This window comes from Rhipicephalus microplus, chromosome 1 (assembly GCF_043290135.1).
Source record: "Rhipicephalus microplus isolate Deutch F79 chromosome 1, USDA_Rmic, whole genome shotgun sequence".
NCBI lineage: Eukaryota > Metazoa > Arthropoda > Arachnida > Ixodida > Ixodidae > Rhipicephalus > Rhipicephalus microplus.
The window spans coordinates 104,784,685-104,804,351 of record NC_134700.1 but is presented as its reverse complement, the minus strand read 5'-3'; the positions used below and the strand labels follow the sequence as shown (position 1 = coordinate 104,804,351).

The window sequence follows — 19,667 nt, the reverse complement described above, 5'->3', positions numbered from 1 at the left end:
TAGTGTTTCCGAGTCACGTTGAATGCCAGCGTCGTCTTCCCGGGTGTCATGACTTGTGCTTTTGACAGCGCGATTGTGACTGCTTGGCATGGTCTCCTTAGCCAAGCGTTCATTTTCGTTGATGCGACCCACTTCTTTTCTGGATGCCTCAACGACCTCTGTGACGTCTATTATGTGTTCAAGATGAGGCTCTTCTGTGCTAGAGTGGCCTGAACGCAGCTTGCTTGCGTAGGTTGACTCGCAAGCATCCGACAGATGGGGGAAGTGGTTCTTAGAATTGGAAAATAATGGAAAAGTGAACTCCGCAACTGTCTCCAGATAAATGCGACACTCCAGCAACTGTTCACAGAGGAAAGGGAATGGGGTAGTAATAGACTTGATTGAAGAGAGGAAAGAGGAAGGAGAGAGCGAGCGAGCAAAGAGACTAAAAAGGAAGGGGAGGCGCACAGGTCGTCTACCAAAATCACGGGGCGCGAATTATCTGAATTCACTCACGCAGTGCACTTTCATCAACAAAGTCGAGCAGCGCTGAAAGGGCAGGGTTGATATGCGCGCGGCCACAGTTCGGAAACAAGAGAAGCTCAGTTGTTGTCCGAGGCAGGCGGAGGGCTCCGTACGTTGCGAACATCACCTGTCTTGAAGCCTTGGTACAGCAAGCACCTTGGTATTTTGCACTGCCGACGAATGTGTCCCACTCGCTTGCAACGAAGACAGAGTGGAGGCTGTACTGATGCCAGGAATAAGCACTACACACTGCTGAATAAAGATCGTCATAATGTGTGGTATTGAGCTGACAGTGACGCCATTCTTGAGCTCTAAGGCCACATCCTTGTTTGTTATCATCCATTGCTCTATACCGGCACATCTCTATGTCTCTATGGACTTCGCGAAACCATAATCTGAAACGCCTCTTCCACACGTCTAGTTTCCAAGTGAGGTGTAAGCCATTGCAGCTTTAGATTCTTATCCTTGGTTTCCGGATCTATCACCATGCATATACGCTCTTTAACACGCAGCGCACCACGAGTAACAAGTTTCTGCTTCGCGATTCTTCTTGCACAGGCAACCATCCATACGTGGCTGCTTTAATTCTGTCTTACATCTACTACATCTGCAGTAGTCAGTACTTCAAGCAGAGCGTCACGTAAATCTGGGCCTTGGTATGGTCTACCACCTAAGTCTGCATGGAGAAAAACGGAGATCAAATCGTCATTACCGGTTGGCAGACGCAGAAGGACGGCCTTGTAGCTTACGTCTTCATCAGGAAATGGGGTCGATTATTCTCGGCTTGTGGCCGATACGCTGTACTCAGCGAATAGCATTTTCGAACACAGTCGATCCACACGGCTTCTTTTTGTTCTTGCCTTAGGCTGCAGGTTTGATGCCGGGAAAGCAATCGTGGTAAAACGACCTATAAAGCGTTATAAAACAGCGACAGAACAACCAGTCGTCGCACAATGTGAATAGCGTGATGAATCGATGTTCCAATGCTCCAACCTTTTGCTTTGCTTCCCTAGAAACATGGCACGTACCCACTTTAGGGGATTGGCCAAGAATGCTACGTAGAGACTGGTGAATGTTATTCTAGTTAAGTTATAAAATTTAAAACAAAAAATAAGAAATGAAATGGCAATATAGGGTAAAATATTCAATATAACTGCAACTAATATGTTTCTGTGCTTGTATTCCAGACTGATAATTGACTTGACGGGAGTAATGTTGAAAAATTAGGTTTTAACCTAATTAAATGACAAAGAATTTTAAATACCAGATTAAAATGGTATTCCTTGAGCAGTTATACTGAAAATACACATGACATGGAAGCCACCCTAGTGGCAGTATCCCAAACCTGAGGCACCGAAGCTTAAAACCTTTTCCTCCGATAAGGTCAAGCCTACTTTTGCAAAGGGAGTAATTAGAAGTCGAAATGTGGTACGAGAAAATCTTGCACACGACAAAAAGTAATGTGCCGTATTTTCCAGTTATCCGCTAAATTGGCAGAGGGGTGATATTCTCAGACTAGCCTTGAACCCGTAAAAGTTTAATGGGGGACACGACATTGAAATCAGGTGATCATCACTTCTGATTGTCGAGAATGGCTTCACTGCGATTTCCATGGATATTTTAGGTGATTATATTCTGTCCACGTGGTTATTGCTTCACTCATTGCTTGGTGGATGGCTGATTTTCTAAACCTGATAGCCGTGAAGTATTCTACCAGTGGTAGAGCCTGAACTATTGGGAGATCTAGCAATGAGCGGGCTAAAGCGTCGGCAATTTGTTTTAATGTTAACCCACAGTGACTTGGGACGTATACTAATTTCAGGTACTTCAGCTGAGACGGAACTGAAGATTGTAACGTCGTGGTGGCTCGAGAGGTATGAGAAGTTGCAAGACCTGTGCATACTGAGAGCGAAGCAGTCATTATTATTGCCTTGTTTTCATTCCTCGGAAGTTTTCGCAGTGGCATGATGACTGCCATTAGCTCCGCCTCAAAAGCAGGAGTGAAATCGGGTAGGTATCTTCACGGCAAATGGCCAGCCAAGTGATTGGGAGACTATTCCTACGCCTGCCCTCTCCTCATTGACGGAAGCATCAGTGAGACTATGTTACGTGCCTGTGTATGCTGCAGCAACTCTGCTAGCCTGTTCTGTAAGAATTTACGTGATTGAAATTTAGATTGGGGACAAAATATCTCCTCATATTCTATAATAAAAATATGGTTTGAGATATCAGATGTAATTACCTCACTTCCTGTTCGCCTATTAACTGTGGCGCATACCTTTTCAGCCAAGATTTCTCATCGTCATCAGCTACTACATGAGCAATTGGCTCAAAACGCCTTGCAAGTGTTTTGCGGATACGACGCTTCTCAAAAAAATAACAGACAAAACATAGCTAATGCCTGCCTACTACCTAAAGCATTTTAATAATAATGCCCTAGTTGGTATCAAGCAATTCTGCTTGCAGAAGTTACCCAATGAGTCGAGCCTCGCTGAAGCTTGTGGACGTGGCACTAATCTGCAAGTGGCGTTCGATCTGGTTAGGTGGTTCTCGTTGCTGGTTCAGGGGCTAAGTACTAGGTAGCTTTATTTTCGACTAGTATTTCGTGTGCTTTTCATTATTTTATGCAGGGTCATTTTTGTTTTCTTGATCTAGTCTTGAGGCTCTACTAATGTCGAGGAATTATCCAGGTCAGGATCATTGCCTGTAGACGGCCTCGCTACACAATGATGACTTACCTCTTGACATGTTTTTCTGCAGTGGCGTGAGAAATATGCCCATTGCTCTGGTACCTTTGGGTGGAAATTTCATTAAGCTGAATAACCCTAAGGCGACAAGGGAACATCTCCATGCTGTAACCCAAACCACCAGAGCATAACCGACGTACGGCAGCTTGGACACGGTGGCATTGTATGTCGAACACCAAATCAGCAATGTGTAAAGGATCTTCTTAAGTGTTCTTCTTTTGCTTAGATCCCGGTAAGTGCGTATATACTGCAGCATCTCGCATGCACTAAAGACAATGTGCGTGGGGTTGACGCACAACTAAGCGCTGCAGAGACGCTCGGGAAGCTGTCGGTTGCACGTGTGGTGGCTGTTGACCGGTGCAATCAACTGGCTTACAACAAGCAACATCCCACAAAGTCAGTGATTACGAATTTTGCAGCTACGTCGTGCCCTTCAGAAATTAAAGCATGGCCATTAGTGTTTAGAGTAGATCAGTTCGCGTCCCACCCATTGCAACGTCAGAACTGCTGGAGGTTCGGACATAGCTCTCGTGGCTGCAAATTGGAGGGTCAATGTCGTAGATGTAGTGTACGCCACTCAGATCAAGAATGTAAGGCACAAGATGGCTTGTGTTCCTTGTGCAGTGGACATCATGCAGCTGATTTCGCAGAGTTCCCGATGCCTCATGAAGAAATACAAGTTCTAGAAATCCTAGACAAAAAGAGATCCTCTAGAAAGGAAGCCATTGCAGCTGTTAAAAAGAGAGCCCATGACTATGCTGGCGTTACAGCACGTCATTCATGTCAGGACACTAATATTGCGCAGGCCGTTGAGGTTGCGGTCGGAAGAGCTATGGCTACAGTTTTGGACCAATTGATAGCTAGCATCTCCGAATGCATAGCACAAATTTTCAGTAATAAAATTACTAAGCTGTTCATTTCAGTTGCTTTGGGTAATTCTGAGCCAAATAAAATCATCATCACATCATCAGCCTGACTACGTCCACTGCAGGACAAAGGTCTCTCCCATGTTCCGCCAGTTAACCTGGTCCTGTGCTTGCTGCTGCCAATTTATACCCGCAAATCTCATCTGCCCACCTAACCTTCTGTCTCCCTCTAACTAGCTTGCCAATAAAATACCGACTGCCAGTGATGCTACTGCAGCGTGTAATGATGAGGTGAATAACGCGGATAACATCCAGTCTCCTCAGAGTGCATGACAAACATTGAACGAGAACAAGTGTTAGACCTAAATGTGTCTAGTGATGTCGAGCTTGATGCTCAGGCACAGAAACGCCGCTGGTACCTGTTGAACCATGACGTTTCAAATTCCCTTCCGTCAAATCCCAAAAAGACTCCGTCTAGTAAAATACTTCGAGAAAGTATTTTGGAGAAAGTTATCTCCGCAACCATTCTGACATCAAAGTAGCTTCCCTGAGAGTTATGCAGTGTAATTGTCGTTCTCTATTAGCTACTCTTACTGATTTACATTTCCTGTGTGATAAACTAAATCACCATTTAATCTTTCTTTAAGAATTTTGGATTGCTTCTGATACTAAAATTCATTTTAAAATTACTGTTTGTTCAGACTATACCCCCCTATGAGCGGTGGCGGAATAGTGACAATGATTTCGAACAAACTTTGCCACAAAGCCAAACTGACGTTAAAGTTCCTCACCCCGGCATACGAAATATTAGTTGTAGGCTTAGCTCTCCAGACCGGGCAGGTTTTGTCAGCAGTAAATGCTTAGTTTCCTTCAGGCGTATATGACACTTGGCCATTAGATACCTTCATAACCACGTGTGGAAGAAATATTTTACTAGCAGGTGACTTCAACTCCCACCATGTTACATGGGGAGTAAAAACTGATACGTGTGGCAGCTGGTTGTGGCATTAAGCCCAAGATAATCATATTTTATGTCAAAATTTGGGAAGCCCAACATACGTAGGCAGTCATACTTCTTCACCGCTAGATTTAACTTTTACAAGCTCCAATCATCATGTTTCATCTTGGTCAGTCATTGATTGCGCAACAAACAGCGACCATTTATCGATAAGTTTCTAAATATAAATTCAGATAGCCTCATCAATCTCTATTACTCGTACGCATATAAGCTACTCATAATTTAAGGATTCCCTCCTTTTTTCACTTGGTTTTTTGTCAGATAATAGCACGATGCCAAAGGCTCAGAGCTTATAATCTTTAATAAAGAATTCCCGTGAGAAATCTGAATTCGTAGTGTCGTCAGCTAATCATAACTCGAATTCTCCTTGGTGGAATGACGATTGCTCGAGGGACTATAGACGCAGGAAGGCAGCATAGAAAAAGCTTTTGTACAATCAGTGCTTCCAAAATTGGAAACATTACCAGTTCGTTGCAGGTGTTTTTAAACGTACAGTGGCCAAGTGAAAAGAAGATTACGAAAGGCGGAAGTTTGATTATCTTTCTAAATTCAAGAATAAAAAAACGTTATTTATATTCCTACGTTAAAAGAAAATGATTCTGCGCTCAATAAATGCAGACTCTATCATTTTGTTGGCCAAAGAAATAAAATCTTCATTAGAAGTGATTGGCAAGGAATTGGAGTAACGTTTTTCCAGCCAACTGTCACCGCCTTCTACACATGCGCTAAGGGACGAGGACTTCACAGAAGTTTCCAGGTATGAAGTGTCGCAAGTGTTAGCTAACTTGCCCCCAGTGGCTCAGGGCTCCGACGGAGTTACCTCGTTCATGTTGAAAATGATGTAAAAAGGCTGCCAAGAATACCTATTGGATATATTCAACTATTCTTTAGGTATGGCATGGCTTCCATTGGAGTGGAAAATAGCAAAGGTAATACCAATACTGAAAGTTCTAGGTAAAGGATACGTTTTGGATAACATTAGGCCTGTTGCGTTAACCTCAAACTCTGTGAAAGTAATTGAGAGAATTCTAAACTTTCGAATAACAAATTTCATTAATGAGAGAGATATTCTGAATCCATTCCTAATTGGCTTCAGATCAGGATGCTCCTTATCGCAGGCCCATATAGACCTTGAAAGTCGCATAAAATTAGCTAAGCGTGAAGGAAAATATGCTACGCTCGTCACTCTCGATGTAGCAAAAGCGTATGATAGCGTTGCGCATATAGTGTTAATCAACCAGCTGTACAACCTTAACTTCCCAAACTATACACAGTCATACGCAATAGAATACACAGTTTTACGCAATACACAGTTTTACACAACTATACACAGTTTTACGCAATAGAACGTTTTACTGTTAAAAAAGCGGTATCTCGTCTTTTGAATATGTGCAAACAAGAGGTGTCCCGCAAGGGGCCGTCTTTTTCCCGGTGTTGTTCAATATCTTGATGAGCTCTGCACCACGGCACCAATACGTCCACACATGTGTATGTGGACGACATCGCATTCTTTTCAGCAGCAGAGGACATTCATAAGCTATTTCAAATATTACAGACATACCTATCTGCTGTGTAAATGTGGCTTGATAGCTTACATCTGTATTTATATTTCAAGAAATGTTCTGTTTTAACATTTCCACTCAAAGACCCTTTTTACAATTCGCTCTCCTATCATCTGGATCCTATCTCTAAAGTAGTGAATGTGAAATATCTGGGGGTGATCTATGACCAATTGGAAGAAACACATTTAGTACATTGCAGCAAAGGGAGGTCGTGTGGTGGGAATATTAAGCAAAATTAGTAATAGTCGGTTAGGTATGCGGAGAAATACTCTTACCTCAGTGTATTGTATGTATATTCGCCCAGTGCTTGAGTTTGGGTACGTGTTATACGCGGGGGCACCTGCCTACAAGATACATCCTCTGGTAGTCATAGAGAGACAAGTTTTGAGACTATTGTTAGGTCTCCCTAAGTTTGTATTAATGAAGATCTTGTATCTAGAAGCTGGGCTTCCCTCACTTGCGACCCGTTTTAAACTTTTAGTGGCACAAGCATTTCTCAGGCTGTATCAATGGCCGGTAAGGCGCTTAAAAACGGCTTTTATTGACCGTCCTGACTTGTTTTTGGACAATACTGGTCGACATTTCCTATACCCCAAATTCTGGTTCTACAGCGCTTTCTAGATAAATTAGACGTTCAAATTAATGCTGTTCCTTTAATCAGTACCATTAACAATGCTACTAAATTACAGTTTGATGATATTTTTTCGATAATTTCAAAATTGATGTCGCTCAGTTTTTTAGAAGCTATATCAAGAGATTACCTGGCACATACCTCAATACAAGCATTCCTAGCAACTGATGCGTCACAAAGGGAAAAAAAATGTGGAATTGGTATTGTTTCTCCTGCCCAAGACTGTTCCTTTTTGCTTCGCCTTCCAGATTTTGTGCCCATAATTGAAGCAGAATTTTTTTCCATAATTCTAGCTCTCCGTAAAATAACTGCTTCAGTAAGGTCTGCAATAATTTTATTGGATTCACTATCAGTATGTGCCTCCGTTACTGCAAATGAGAACTCTCGTGCTCAGAGTGCTTTGAAAGCATTAGTTCTCTCGCGTCTCAATCTGATCAAGTGGGTCTGGGTTCGAGGATATAAGGGCATTTATATGAATGAAATGGCAGATGCCCTGGCCAAGTCATCTTTAAATGGGCCTGTTATTGAAGTATTACCGGCATGGAAATTCTTGATAGGCGCTAGATGAAAAAGAAGAGTACTACTAGAGGAATTTTCTACATCTTCACTCACAGCCACACCAGAAGTCAAACACTTGTTTTACCATAGGAACAGTAAAATATGTCAAACACGTGAAACAGAAGTCGCAATCACTACACTGCGCTGTCAAATTTCACAGCTAAATTTATATTTACACAGAGCATGTCGGGCAGCCTCTCCTCATTGTCCTGTTTTCAAGTAAATGAGTCAGCTGAACATTACCTCATTTATTGTAATAGATTCTCTGCCTTACGTCAAAACACTTTAGGTGACGTTTGCCACCTTCTCGGAATAGATTTAAATGCTCAAAATTTGCTTTCTTTCGGGGCTTTGTCTCTAGGCCACAGCGACGGGAAGATGTTGACGATTACAGGGGCTCGGCAAAAGTTCAAAGACGTTTGAGTGTTCAAATCATTCTTCGGTAGATTTTCAAATTTCCAAATTCATATTAAATCAAATACGACGCTTTATTGCATTACACTACAGATTATTTACAATTAAACTATCAAATTCGTCTTGTTGCGTCTTCCTTCTATTTCTCGCAAATAGATTAATATAAAACCTGTTATTAAGGAAGAATTTTATGAAAACTATTCTGTTCTTGGCCAATTTCCCAGCGTGGGTATGTGCGGCATTGTCAAGGATCTTCACTTGACTTGACTTGAGTCGTTTAAAAGGCTCTGAAAGGCCGCTTTTCTACCTTTCACTGTGAGTGTGCTGCGCCTTCCCCGCAGGCCTTGCGTTTTTTGAGCTTCATCTGTCATTTCTCGAGAAAAAAGAAAGCAATTTCCAGCTCAATATGAGAATTTATTGTAATCGCAACCCGTGTGCTGCGCTACAACATTTGGTTCGCGTGTTCTCTGGACCCTCTGTTACCGATCGGCAACGTTTTCCGACCCTGCTCAAAAGGTATTGCAGGGTGTCTTTATAGCTGGTCATCCACATCAAACCCCAAACAAGTTTCAGCAAGGTGTTTCAGCGCGCGAACAAAGGAAAAAAGGACAGGGTAGACAGGGTTCTGTCTACCCTGTCCTTTTTTCCTTTGTTCGCGCGCTGAAACACCTTGCAAATATGAATACGCACCAACTAGCCCAAGCTTCCACTCTTGTAAGTTTCAGCACATTTTCCGTTAAGGCCACGTATAGGGTGCATAGCAACGTCATATATAATTTCTGCATATGTGTTGAATGTGCGCATTAAATACCGCATGTGACTATCACGTAAACTCATAAATGCGAAGCTTAAGGCTCTTCCAGTTCGGACGTGTGGTTGCTTTGTGAAACATTATCACAATGTCAGGAATGTTTCCGCCCGAGAATTCACAGATCGCAGAAGAAAACCTTACACTTACCTTCATACTTGCTGCGGCAATGTAAATAACAATGTTCTACTACGTACGTAGGAAATCATATATACAGAGAAGTTGACAGAGGAATCGTCCTAATCAAAGTAGTAACAGTGTAAACTGATTTTGCGCTCTAGTGCACAAGTGATACAGCAAAGCCACTCTGTTCCTGAGGACAATGTATTTGCTTTTCCTTTGTCAAGGGCTCGTACGTACGGGCATGTTAGAATTGCACACTGTTTAAATGTGAAGTACTTCTCAGCAAACTTCGGTAACATTTACTGTATATATCTCTCTGTCTATCTAGCCACCTACGACTTTTAGCTCTCCTGGCTGTTTCTATGATGGGATCCATAATAAAATTGATATGGCGCACCAAATTGAAAAACCCAATAGGGTGCGTCTGGTGTGATCTGTTGTGATCCGCTGAATACACCAAAACACTGCTGTGTCCAGGTGTACACATCAGCATAGTGTGCTGTGTGTTGGTGGATATATGGACCCGCTCTGGTGTGTCCTGGTGGGAACGCCAACAAAGTGGTATGTTCTGGTAGGACTTGTTCAGGTGAGATGTGTTCCAGTGGAAAGAACACACTGGTGGTATTCGTTCTGGTTGGATGTGTTCAGGTGGGCTCTGAAATATATTTTGTATTTGTGTCTTGCACTAAGATTTTCTTCAACCATATTCACTCAAACTCCGACCCCTTAATATTTTTTTCTCAACCAGACTCATACTAAAGCTCACCAAAATATTACTCAGCTGGTCGCTCCCAGACTCGTGGCTCAATCATTTTCAGTGAGTTGAATCATGAGTATGTTAACTTATAAGTTGTTTTTCCAACAGTGGTGTCATTGCTCTTTAGTTTCCTTGGCATTTAGTGTCAACACTCACGACTAACACTGAAACCAGGAACACGTATACCAAAATTTGGTTTCATTTTGAAGCTTTCGTTTCCCTGGAGAGTATGCTAGACCCTTAACGAAAAAATAACCAAGGCAACTTGGCCCATGCAGCTTATTGAAACACCGCCTCATTACATAAACCATAATGGCATGCTTCTTGCAGCACTATTTCAATGTATTGTGGCATACGTGCATTGTTTCCGAAGCTTTGTTGAAATGCCCGCATCAGTAAGGTAACACCCATAATAGAGCTTATCGCATCAAGATAGAACAGCTCACTTTATTTGCAAACTTTTTGTCTGTGTGCAACCAAAATTTCTCTTCAAACAAATATATGTCCATTCACTCTTCACTGCTTACACGCAACATGTACAACTTACACCTATCTACTCCGTGCTTGTTACTGTACCCTCTTGACTTAGACATACACCACACTGTCTATCACTATAATACCACCACCTCGATATCAAAACCAAAAATATTTTTAAGAAGCAGATCTATAAACATTCATTACCTACCCTTCAAACAGCTATACATTTCTGGCAACTCAACTTTTCTTAGAAGCAAGAATACAGAAACTGTTGAAATTCGTAGTACTCCTTCGATGCCTATACTTAACCTAATTGGTGCTTTCCTTACTCCATTTTCACATCGTACCTTTCATTATGACTTATCAGTGGCAATTCAGTAAGCACAATTTTATCGAAAGCCAACTCACACGAGATAGTTTTACCAATATTGTCCTGTGCGATAGATTGTGGGCTGAGGCCAAAGATACACTTATGTAACTTAGGCCTGTGATCAACAAGTCTTTAGATGAAACTGTCATGCACTGAATCATGTGGGTAGGCAGGGCCATGATCATAAGCCGGAATAATGCTGATAGTGATGAAGTTGAGTAGATATTACCCTAATTTGACATAAAATTGAAGCTCATGCATGCTCACTAAAGAAATGAACATTGTACTTATGGCTTACTCGAACTCCTCCCAAAATTTTTCCGAACCAGATTCTTGGACAGAAACTTTCCTAATTGACACTCACACAAACTTACTCCGACTCAAACTTGCTGCTTGATCTGAATAAGTATGCGCTCGTTGACTCATGAGTAAGTTTGTTGACTTACATATAACCCCTTTTAGTATGTCATATTCTTTTGCACAAAGCACATCTTTATGCGGCACAACACAGCTAGCCTGTACAGGTGATTTCTAGATCATCAAAGAACACGAGACAGCTCTACAATTTACTGTGAACGCGAAATCTGTAGACTTTGTGAAACTGATGACCGACAAAATCCACAAAAACGGAAGCCATGTAGTTGTGTGTATATTTTACTTTAGAATACATACTTATATAAACTAACACGAAGCTTTTTACGACAGATGATGTGTACAAGATGCTACATACACTGTCATACCATACTTGCCCAACAGATACTATTAGTAATAAAATAATTTAAAGATGTAGCAGAACACTGTGAAAACTATGTACTAGAATATGAGAGAACCTCAATTCTGCAGTGTGTTGTATTATTTCATAGCCTCCACATACCAATAAATACAAAAATAGATTTGAAGCAGTCACTATTACCAAGTTCTCGTGCATGTCTCGTGCACGACAAACACATATCTCCATATATCCACGCGGGACAATTTGACATGGCATCCTAGCTCCAATAACATCGTTTCATATGGTTTTCACCAGTGCAGCACATTCCACTAGGCGTAGAGCCACAAAAGTATTGTAAAAATGTGTTATTTTCTTTCTCTACATGAAGATTTGACTTCATGAGCACAAGCGCCTACTGACTGCAATGTTGACAGGTGATGCAGACTAAAAAAAGCTGAGGACGCGAAAGAAAATACAGATTGTTGTAACACTATTTTCGGTTTTGCGTGATGAACCACGTCATAATTGTGAGGCAGTTCTTTAGTGGAAGGCAACGCGTGCATGGGCATCGTACGCCACAACAAGTGATGTGCTTGGCATTCAGCACCTCTTTGCTTTCAACGAGGCATTGTATCCGAGTTTCTGAAGGCTCTCGGTATGAAATTGCAAGAAGGGTAACGCCATCGCGAAGCCAAAAAAAAACACACAATGCATTGCAGGTTGCCCATGTGCTCAGCGACTCCGATACACTCTGCGTGTGCGTTATTGAACCACCCTGTGCGACCTCTATAGGCGACGAAACTTGCGAATATTCGAAAGACGTTTCCTTGTTCGCATGTTTAATTTTTAAGGCCAGTGGAGAAGAGCTTTCTGCAGACCTAGAGTTGTAGCCCAGCGCACACAGTATTGGGAGCAGAAGTTTGAGAAAAGCATATAAGACAGAGAGATAACTCTTTACTGAAAAGAAGAAAATTTATACACAATACGCCAATCGCTTATTTGCTACTCTTCGTGTGGAAGGGGACTGGAGATTGAAAGTGGGGATAGAGAGACGTAACGAGTGCATAGAAGGCATGGTGTTATGAAATAATAAAATAAAAAAGAGAGAAAATTGAAGACCATAATTTTTATCCATTGAGTGAGAACGTGCAGTATTAGATTCTCATTGTGGGGTTTCAAGGTATGCTAGAGTTCGCTGAGCTCACCGATAATGTACGAATACGCGAATCAAAGTTACATGCCATGTGTCTTTAGCGTGACACAGGCTAAAGATGCGAATACACAGTCAAGTGAGGAAGCTCTCTTATTTACTGAAGTTATGCAATGTTCCCAGCGTGCACGGTAACCCGCATATGCTCTACACATAAACAGCCTGTGTTCCACAGTTTCGATGAAGCCGCAGTTGTTGCAGTTCGGATTCGCTGCTTGACTGAATCGGTACTGTAAGCTGTTCGCACAGGCAGTGTTTAGACATAATAAAAGTACAGCATTGACAGATGTGGAGAAATTCTGAATGGGAGTGTACTTCAGAGACACAGGCTGATTCAGTGGCTGAAGACGTAATGATATGTCGGAAAGTACTAGATCCCCTGATTTGCTCAAAACGCAATTATTTCAGCCACCTGAGAAGCATCAATAATGAACAATGGCATCTAAGTGACCCAAAGAGATTTCTTACCCCCAAGGACTCCAGATGTTCCCGAGGTCCGATACCGGATAGCATTAGTAGCTGTGGGGAAGCAATCGCTCCAGCGCAAAGTATGACTTCTTTTCTCGCTCGAACAGTACGTGTTTTGAAGTATCGCCTGTACTCCACGCCTGCAGCTGTCATTCCCTCGAAGATAACCTGAAAAAAGTTCCTACTTGTGACGCTTGCTTCAGCCTTTTCAATTGAAGATAAACATGTTGAAAAGAACAATTTAAATGTGCAGCATTTCTTAGTCGCACCATGTCGCACTTTTGCGTCACTGCCGTCGACACCACCACTGCTCATACTCACCTCTCATGCCGGCCCTAGAAGACACTAGCAATACTGTCGCTTCATAAGCCACCAGGCGCCCAGCAAGCCGAGCAAGGGCACTAGGGGTGTGGACCTCTCAGCCGACTTTTCTTCCTCGAACGCGGGCGGTGTGTATGAGAAGGGCGGACTGGGTGCGCATGGCTGGCTTTTAGAGTTCAGTCAAGGGCGTCTTTACTTGGTTGTCGCTTGACTTGAAGCTTTGCTTGACTCGAGTAAATGCGGTGAAAGCAACCATACCTTCAACGAGTAGTGAGGCACAACCCAACATGAGCGTCCCACCATTCGTTGAAGGCAGCACTTCTCCATTATTCAATAAATAGGAGTAGTTAAGACAAAATAACTATTAAGGATGCCCAAACCATGCCCAATTACGCAACATATACACGATACCCCTACCACTGTGCGAAGCATTTACTCGAGTTCCGCCCACGGGAAGGTGTGAGTAGTCATTTTTCAGCTTCATGCTCATGAATATAAATGAATCTCTCTCTCTTTCTTTCTCTCTCTCTCTCTCTCTCTCTATATATATATATATATATATATATATATATATATATATATATATACATATTTATATTTATATATATATACGCATGATGGTTGAATGGCCGTAGCATTGCATATAATCAAGCAGATCCTCCGTGAGCGGTCACAACGTGCTTTATTTGGACGTTTCGGCCTAGAGTCTGGCCTTAATCAGGATTGAAGGTACAGTTTGTTGGTCCCACAGCGAACCGCCAGAGCCAAGAGGCACCATCTGGTCGAGCAGAATGCGTGAGTGAAAAGAAGCATACACAGAACGCTGACATCAGAAAGGTGAAGGGTAGAAGAGGGAGAGAGATGGAGGGGGATGTGAAATGAAGAGTGGAAGGGGGGGCGCCCGGGGGGAGTCCATGTTATACTCTTTTTCTCTTTTTTTCTTTCTTTTTTTTCATTTTTTTCTGTCTTTTTCCCTCTTTCCCATTGATTTTGGATTGTATAAAGCTGAGCACCAACAAACTGTACCTTCAATTCTGGTGAAGGCCAGACTTTAGGCCGAAACGTCAAAATAAATCACGTAGTGACCGCCCACGGAGGATATACTTGACTATATATGTAAGAAAACAGATTGATTGAAATAAGCCTCGCACCTTCGTCACGTGCGCGTGAAGTGCGACGTCCAAGTTGCGCCTCCTGCGAACGTCATTGGGGATGAAGGCTTTACTTGAGCTCCAGCGCTCTCCATTCTTTACGTTATTTTGTACGCGGGAAAAACCTGAAAGAAATAAAAGTGCATACGCATAAGTTTGCATTTCTCTTGTTTATTCATAATAAAGAATATCAGCTGCAAGGGCTAGCTTTGAGAAAGTTGACACCGCCGCATTGCGTGAAGTGCTATACATCATGATTTGGTCGCAGCGGATGCATCGTCTACTCTGAATTCCATCTGCGCTGTTTTTACAATTTAGAGGGCAGACTTTGCCGCCACGGCTGTGCGTGGCACAGCACTCGAAGACACTGAATTATGTAGTCGATCTCCCTAAATGTATTTGTACAGTAGAGCAGTGCTCCGTTCTGTTCTAAACCAGGTATACGCAAAGCAGCCCGTGCGACTGCACATGTAGCCGCAGGGTAAGAAATAGCGTGAAGCTTGGATACAGCACTTCTGAAAAAAAATTGCTGCTTATGATTGGTGCTCTGACATCTAGAGAGAATCATAAAGTGCGCACTGAGAGTTTCACCCATGCGCGCTGGTAGGCTAATGACGTCTTTCACCCGCCAGTAGCGAATGTGCTGTGGTGGTGATATCTGTATTCGTCCCAGGAAGAAGCATAAAATTGAAGGGACCAGGGAAGGGACTGATTGCGCTATTTAAGAGGAAGTCGGCAGGGATCCCCTGGGATACTGCAGGCTCCACCGCGTGCTGGATGAGCCGGCATTAGTCTTCTGGCTCGGAGGCACGCAAAAGAGACTCTCACGACTCTGAAGTGTTTGTGTTGTGTGTGTTGAAGTGCGTTCATGTCCTCATCATACGTATGAGTGTCCCCGGATATGAGCGATACCCACCTCCATATTAACCGCTAATCTCTTGCTTGTTTCCGTGGGGCCTACGAATTTTTTTCAGGATTCCGCTACCCTGCTGCTTTGTAGGCATAACTTAAGAACCGAAATTGCTTTGCGCATAGCGACAGAACGCTCTGTTGCCTAATTGCAATATATGTGGGGATGACTAACGTTTTGTGCAAATAGCCGCGGACTATTGTGCAGTCGAACTTTTAACTTATTGGTGGGCAGTAAATTCGTCTGCCAATAGCGATAGCTTGTTGTTCAGTCAACCTTACACCTAATAAATCGCTTGGTAAAATATTTTAACAATGAAGACAAGAAAACGAAATTAGATTAGTGAGAAAGCATACTAAATCACGTACAACAAGCTGATATTAACTCCGAAGTGAAGTATTGCGACAAACTCAGGAGGATGCTCTAGCAACCTTTTTTTACCGTTTTCATATGGCAATGGAGAAAAATGGCAATCTTCTTTAGTTGTTGATGCAACGAAGCATTCACAGTGTGGAATGACACGATTCACTATTTTGAGCAACACAACACAGCGTTGTTCAAAAACGTAATATATGACCTCTAAGATTCCTTGTATTCGCAAAGATCTCGGAGGGGAATTTTTCGTTTATGTTGAGTACGGTGTGGTGGCGCTGCAACTTATTACACCAGCAGTCAAATTTGTTCCACTTTGCTACGCATCTGAAGTTACTTTTTGTCGAAATGCTCAGCAACTGAAGCTATCTTCTCGAAATATTTAAAAATAATGAGGCGATACCAAGCTACACTACAAAAATTAAAACTGAACGTTTTCTTCTGTGATTTGAGCCTTTATTCTACTTCCCAGTTTATTGTACTTCTGCACCACCTTGGCGCAACCACGTGCAGCCCTTCAAACGACGATCACACATTTCAGGCGACCGCTCGCAGCCCCCGAAGTGATTGATACTGTTCAGACACCACATTTCAAAATTTGTTTCGAACACCCCGTTGTTCTAGTACGCTGTAGTTGTGTTAACCATAGCGCGTTATGGTTGAAACTTTATTTTTTCCTGTTTAGAGCTTGTAAGCGTGCTTAAAAAAGCACATGCTTTGATTGCTGAATATCTTACTTGTCTGGTTTGGCCCATTATAGTCGTCGTTGCTGTAACCAAGTTCCCGACCAGCCTCCAAAAACAGGTCACTGGCCTTTGTGTGTGAACTGGGAAAAGTAATTGGCACTTCTCCACTGTCTCCATGGTAGCCTGTAAAAAAGACTTGCCTTAAGTATTGGCTTCCATTCTGTATGTTAGGTGAAAAATACTGAAAACTAAAACCAGGCCATTATAAGTATGAAAGCGTGTTATGCCGGGGTCTACCAAGACTTCAATGACGTCAGTCACTGCTATTACATATCGCACGTAAAAAGCGCACCAATATAGGACAATGAAATCTAGAACCGAAAGGTTTTTACGCAAATTACGTGTGAATCCCGTTGCTTCTAGATCAGTGCCAATGCATTTCATCCCTTGCACCTACTCTCACTGACTTACATATACAACGCTTAATTGTCCTGCCTTATATCGCTGTAAAGAAAAATGGTAGGTGTGACCTTAAGAGACAAGAAGAGAGCAGAGTGGATTAGGGAACAAACGGGGGTTAAGAACATTATAGCTGAAGTCAAGAAGAGGAAATGGACATGGGCCGGGCATGTAGTGCGTAGACAGGATAACCGCTAGTCGTTAAGGGTAACCAACTGGATTCCCAGAGAAGGCAAGCTGGTTAGGGGGAGACAGAAGGTTAGGTGGGCAGATGAAGTAAAGAAGTTTGCGGGTATAAATTGGCAGCAGCAAGCACGGGACCGGGTTAACTGGCGGCACATCGGAGAGGCCTTTGTCCTGCAGTGGCCGTAGTCAGGCTGATGATGATGATGATATCGCTCACAGGTTCTTGGTATCGTAGTGCGCCTGGTTGGAGGCCGCCGCGTTTGAACCGCCGCGTTCTACGCCGCGTTTGAACAGTTAAATGAAGTATTGCATGACGAATCAAAAGTGCACTGACAACAAAAAGTTGGCAGTCGGTAAAGAGCAGGCTTTGTGTGCTGTTTCGTAGGAAACACTATGATAAGTTCCACATGACGATATAACTCAGTGACGATGCAGTTACGAGCATGGTCTTTCGCGTCTTCTTAGCGTGTCACGACTTGTCGTCAGCCCTAATGATGGATCTTCTATGCCTGTCTGTTGAGGGCGATAGAATGGACTAAAAACCTTCTCCGTCAGGTGCCACGCCGCAAGTCATTGCGATGTTTAAGCGACCGACACTAAAGCGGGAAGTGGGACGGCTTCACGCGTGTACGGCTTAAGCTACTAACTCGACTTTTCGCGCTTATGAAGCGCTCTCTGGCACTGTCTTTGAGAGAACAGGTAGAGCTTGATACAAGTCTAAAAAAAATCAGCTTTGCTTTTTATCTCTCGAAGTGATGACACAACGGATGAGTGCGAGTTGAGTGCCAGTAATTTTTATATGCATGTTGATGCCAACTTTGCGCAAGGTGCACGATAAGTTGTGTCAAAGTTTCAACTTCAACTACTTTGCTCAAGTTTATTCATGATCAAGGAAGTTAGTCATTGGGCGGAAAGTGTGCTGGTCTACCAGTGTCAACCTAGATACTAAACGTCAAAAGAACGCATAGCTTCTGGGCTTTGCGGGAGCGTTCCTATAAGAATGTACAATAAACCAACAACAACTTCTATCAATACACATTTCACTTTGATGGTATGGGGCAACACAAAAACTTTTCATTCAACATAGTGTTGTGCCATTTATATTACTGAAGCTTGGCTAAGTGCGCACATGTAAACGACTCATAGATTCCACAACGAAGCTACGTCGCTGTATGCAACAACCATTTTAGTCAACGAAGGGGGGGTGCTGCATTGCTTTTTCACGTGGATTCCAATTTCAAAATACTCTTGTCAACATCACTTTTTGGCAAACTTTACTACGGTAAGCACCTAACCACGTGCGCTTTCTAGGGGCCTCTTAAGAACTTGTAGTGGCAGCTGCATCATCGTCGCAGAGAAGAGAAGAAAGTCACTCTGCCCCTAGCTTCAGTGGCGACCTCGACGTGATACAGGACGCAATCTTCAAGTGCCACAATGGTGACCCGATGAACGCGCCCTTCGACGAGTCACGGGCTGCCATGCTTCCGCGAATCTGTCCGCCAGTTCCGCCACCCCACGACCGACTTCAATAACCAAGGTTAAGGTTAAGGATGTTGTAGGTATCCGGCGAATCTAGCCTTGCATAATTTGCAGGCGATTGCCCCGCCCGGTTTTCTCTTTGCTAAATGAAGCTGTGTTCATTGTTTGTTTTATAACTAATCACGAGCAGGCTCTTAAAATAAAAATCGTTCATAGCGGCTTCATTAAGTTCGCCCTGCAAGAGGCTATCGACACCGCCGAGTCTTACCTCGACCACACTGGTCTCAGGTGCTCACCTGCGAAGTCGGAGCTGTTGATATATTTGCCCAAACGCCGGGGTGCCAAGCCCAAAGGGTGGAAACTTCCGGCGGAACGCAATGTCACCCTCCACACCAAAGATGGTGGTACTTTACCCAGGGTAGACACCATTAAGGTCCTCGGCATGATCATCGAGTCCCGCGGAACCAACACCCAAACAGTACACAAGCTCAGGACTAAGACTGAGAATGCTATACGACTCGTATGTAGAGCAGCCAACAGGCACCATGGCCTTAAAAAAGACAACCTGCTGTGTCTCTTACACGCGTTTGTTTTGTGCCATTTTACCTACATTGTCGCTATACACAAATGGCTACGTGCTGAGCGCGATCAACTCAATGCACTTATTCGTAAGGTAGTCAAACGAGTCCTTGGCTTCCCTATTACCACTCCAACGTACAAACTCCGCGAGCTTGGCGTACATAACACGCTAGAAGAGATCGCCGAAGCTCAGGAACGCGTGCAATTGACCCGACTCACTACCACCAAAGCGTGCCGCCGTATTCTGCACGAGCTTGGCTTCTCCTCGAGGGCCAGGGACCCCGCAGAGTTGACTCTAA

General features: G+C 43.2%; 1 protein-coding gene across 1 annotated transcript in view; it reads right to left on the bottom strand.

Moving 5' to 3' along the window:
* The window catches only part of LOC119185536 (glucose dehydrogenase [FAD, quinone]-like), a 123,659-nt gene that overhangs the window by 52,059 nt on the left and 51,933 nt on the right, over positions 1 to 19,667 (bottom strand). The window contains exons 4-6 of the mRNA XM_075886695.1: positions 16,717 to 16,848; positions 14,698 to 14,822; positions 13,226 to 13,393 (exon numbers count right to left, since the gene is read on the bottom strand). Of these exons, the coding sequence (XP_075742810.1) occupies positions 13,226 to 13,393; positions 14,698 to 14,822; positions 16,717 to 16,848 (425 nt within the window). The remainder of the gene's footprint in view (positions 1 to 13,225; positions 13,394 to 14,697; positions 14,823 to 16,716; positions 16,849 to 19,667) is intronic.